Source organism: Gracilinanus agilis, chromosome 3 (genome assembly GCF_016433145.1).
Source record: "Gracilinanus agilis isolate LMUSP501 chromosome 3, AgileGrace, whole genome shotgun sequence".
NCBI lineage: Eukaryota > Metazoa > Chordata > Mammalia > Didelphimorphia > Didelphidae > Gracilinanus > Gracilinanus agilis.
Window position 1 is genome coordinate 203,911,727 of NC_058132.1, and position 3,947 is coordinate 203,915,673.

The 3,947-nt window shown below is 51.9% G+C and overlaps 1 protein-coding gene across 1 annotated transcript; it reads left to right on the forward strand.

Annotated features, from left to right (window-relative positions):
* The first annotated feature begins 942 nt into the window (after positions 1-942).
* On the forward strand, positions 943-3,249 carry UPK2 (uroplakin 2). Its single transcript, XM_044666372.1, has 5 exons — positions 943-1,057; positions 1,635-1,766; positions 1,929-2,067; positions 2,357-2,427; positions 2,566-3,249. The coding sequence occupies exons 1-5, from the start codon at positions 943-945 to the stop codon at positions 2,700-2,702; spliced, it is 594 nt and encodes a 197-aa protein (XP_044522307.1). The 3' UTR covers positions 2,703-3,249.
* The last annotated feature ends 698 nt before the right edge of the window (positions 3,250-3,947 follow it).

Here is a 3,947-nt window from a genome sequence, read left to right on the forward strand (position 1 = left end):
CACTTGGCTTCTCCTCTAGGTTCTTTGTCGAGATTTTCTGCCTACTGTGTCCCAGCCTGGATTCTCCTGTGCCCGTGTGAAGGGTCCCCAAGGAACCCTGTCCCTATCTGGCTGAATTTAACAGTAGGGAGGCTCCTGGGAACAGAGGGACTCGCCCTGACACGCCTGGTGTCCTGGGCACATAAAAACACATACACACAGCCCCAGGGACCCAAATCAGCATGAACATGCCAGGTCCTGAGGAGACACATAGAAGTACCTGATTCATGGACAGGAACTTGTATGTAGGTCTGGGCTTAGGGGGGCGTCCAACTCCAGGGGAAAGAGTAGAGAACTAAAGGCACATGGATCCTTCAGGACTCCATCATTCCATCCTCACGCCTTCTTGTGTAATAATAATAGCTAGCATTTAGAAAGAGCTTCAAGGTTGGCAAAGCACTTTGTGTGCATTATCTCATTTGAAACCACCACTCTGTAAAGTGTTATGATTAGCATCATGAAGAAACTGAGTCCTAGTAAGGTAAAAGTGACTTGACCAGGGTCATACAGCAAGTTCGAGCTGGGGTCAAGATTCAAATTCAGTTCTTCCTGGTTACATATCCATATCCACTACACTAAGCTGCTTCACATGCCTGCCCCATCGCTGAGTAATGGAAGAGGATAGTGGGCATCACCAGAGAGAGGGCTTCATGACCAGGGAAAGGGTGGATTAGATGGCCTCGGAGGGCCCTTCCAACCATGAGACTCCGTAAATCATTGCCAGGAGTCTGGGGAGTCCCACCCACCCTCCTTCCAGGACTTCAGGGCCTGTTCCCCTTCCTGAAAAACCAGTCCAGGGGCCCCTGCAGTCTCTTGGGGGCAGAGGGGGCAGGTTAGGCAAGATTCCCCTCAGCCCCTCCCAACACTCAGACAAAATCAGCCACCCCAGGGCCTGGGCAACACATGCCACAGGGACAAACAAGGCACCTTCACAGACTGCCAGGTCCCAGCCCCATCGCCATGTCGTTTCTAATGCCCACCCTGCTTCTGCTGGTGCTGCCGGATCTCGGATCTACAGGTCTTGGTGCTCCCTGCCCGGCCTGGGTTGGAGGGGTACCTAGCTGGGGGGGGGATGGCTCTTTATCTCATGTGGGATGGGGCTGGAGGGACCCTGTCTCCGGAGATGCTCTGGAGTTGTGCTGGCATTGCTAAGGTGGAGATGGATAGGAAGGACCAACCACGATCCTGGATACTCCCAGAGTGCTCTTCAAACTAGAGGGGGAGGATGGGAGGGAATGGGAGATTATAGAGCTGGTAGGTCCAGAATTCTGTTCTGTACCTTATATTCTGGATCCCTGGGGTTAAATCCCAATACCCGCTGTGCCATTTCAGTCCGTCCGCCCTGGCAGAGTGGCCCAAGTCTGCCATCTGGTGGTCAGGTGGGCACTGGCCGGACTCTGCTTCCTAGGGCTCTGTCCATCACAGCTCTGTGAAACAACACCAACGTCAAGGACAGAAGCCAGACCCCTGCCTCCTTTGAAGCAGAGTCAAGGGAAGTTTGGTGTAGAAGGCCTGGGCTGTGTAATATAGTTTAGAGTCTTATCCCTAAAGTCTCCGTTTCTTTATCATGCCTTTCCTCCTCTGCCTTTTGACAGAATTCAACATCTCCAGTCTGTCTGGCCTGCTATCCCCAGCCTTGGCAGAGAGCCTTCTTGTCGCCTTACCCCCCTGCCATCTCACCGGGGGTAAAGCCAGTCTGACTGTCAGGAGAGTCAATGAAAGCACAGGTTTGGGTCCTTCCTTCCCTGAAATACCTCATCCTAACCCCCAGAGCCTTTGCACATTGTCAGCCTTACCCTGGGTACCGCCTTCCCTTCCTTCGTTCCAATTCTTACCCCACCCCATCCTCCCAACTTGATGCCCCACTTTTATCCCCTCTTCCTGCCCAGGAATGACACACAACTTTACAGTACCCCCCTGCCGAGGGCGAAGGGACCTGGTTAGTGTGGTATACAACAGTGGAAGCTTCTCCATCACCCGACTCAACGCCTACCAAGTCACCAACCTGATACCCGGCACCAAATACTTGTAGGTGCCCTCCCTGGGAAAGGCAAACACCACAGGGGAAAGCAAGGGGTGGAAAGAAGCTGGTACAGTGCTATAGGAGGTGGGCAGAATGGATGCCTCTTGGGAAGGGAGGGAGGCACCGATGGAAAGGTGGTAGCTAGAGGAGCATTCAGAGACTGAGCACAGAGCCGAGGGGATCGCTGAAGGGAGAGAAGCACGGGAGGAGCAGCACAGACGGTCCCCCTCCTGCGACACTTGTGCTGCTTACTGAGCTCCTTCCTTCCTCCTCAAACTCCCTTTTCCCTCCAAGTGTCTACTATTCTGTGGAGAAAGGGAATGCTGTAGAGTCCAGTAACAAAGTCCAGATGGCCACGTTGCCTCGTGAGTACTGTCAGCCCCAGCCTCACCTCCTCCTCATCCCCTCCCTCTAAACCCTCTCATCATCTCACAAAGGAACACTGGCCAAGTTCAGGTTCCAGACAGTTCACATATATTATATATCTCATTGGACCCCGACAGGCCGAAAAGTGGAGACCCTGGGGCTGGGCATGGCCCGAACCGGGGGCATGATCGTCATCACAGTGCTGCTCTCGGTCGCCATGTTCCTGCTGGTCGTGGGTCTGATCGTTGCTCTGGCCCTTGGTGTCCACAAATGAGACCCTCGAGTAAGACGAGTACTGTGGAGGTGGAGATGGAGCAGCACTCACTCCTTGTGGATTTGGGGTTATCCTTTCAGCTGACAGACCTTTCTCATTCCCCCACACAAACACACACACACACCCCACCCTCTCTTCACCTCGTTCCCTCATACCTACTTTTCTCCCTTGGGTCTCTCTTTCCCTCCCGATTAGCTCTCCTTCAGTCAGGCCAAAAGTATGCCAAGCACTGAGCTAAAGGGTGGGGAGATGGAAACTAGATAAATTCTGAGGAGTTTACAAGCTATGAAAATGCCCTCCCCTATCCTGAGATCCTTCCCAATCTTCTAATAGAATATTAGAATTGTGAAGGAAATGAAGTCATCTAATCTGACCCAAACCATCGAGTCCTCCCTTGTAGCCCCTCCTGGCTCCCTCCCAGGCTGGGCCTTGGTGCCCCCTCCTCCTCTGGCCCCTCGCTCATCCCCTCTCCCCAACAGCTCCCTTCCTAGATCAGTGCCACCCGTCCTCCTCTCTCCGCAGCTGATTTCCTATAATAAAGTATAGAAGTGGCCTCTGTCTCCTGAGTCTCCTTTTTCAGCTTCTGCTTACTTGCGAGGAAACCTAAATGCAAAACACTGGAGCAAGCAGAGATTTTCCCACCAGGTGGACCTTGGCCAAGATGAGATTAAAAACACCACCAGAACCCAAGCTCCTAGGCCCAGCCTGCCCATCACCTTCAACCACATTCCTCTTCACCAACCTCAATTTAATTGTTTAAAAGTCATTTGCTGGGGGGCAGCTAGGTGGCTCAGGGAAAACAGAGCCAGGCCTGGAGATGGGAGGTCCTGGGTTCAAATGTAGCCCAAGATTCTTCCTAGTTGTGTGCCCCTGAGCAAGTTCCTTAACCCCAATTGCCTAGCCATTACCTCTCTGCTGCCAGTACTAAGTAATAATGATTCTAAGATGGAAAGTAAGGATTTTTAAAAAGTTATTCATTTGAACACTTCCTAATTTCAACGTTTTGTTTCTTAGGGTATTCAAAAATCCAAGTAACTTTGGGCTGAGCTCTGTGAAGAAGGGTGGTTAAATTAATGGGTTTTTGTTTGTTTGTTTTTTAACCCTCACCTTCCATCTTAGAATCAATATTGAGTATTGGTTCCAAGGCAGAAGAGTGGTAAGGATCAGGCAATGGGGGTCAAGTGACTTGCCCAGGGTCACACAGCTGAGAAGTGTCTGAGGCCAGATTTGAACCCAGGACCTCCC

Excerpts from the sequence above, each read along its gene's own strand:
- UPK2 (XM_044666372.1), top strand. The coding sequence starts at position 943 with ATGCCACAGGGACAAACAAGGCACCTTCACAGACTGCCAGGTCCCAGC. Across the intron at positions 2,068-2,356 it reads ATACCCGGCACCAAATACTT|TGTCTACTATTCTGTGGAGA; the intron begins GTAGGTGCCCTC and ends TTTCCCTCCAAG. Across the intron at positions 2,428-2,565 it reads CCAGATGGCCACGTTGCCTC|GCCGAAAAGTGGAGACCCTG; the intron begins GTGAGTACTGTC and ends GGACCCCGACAG.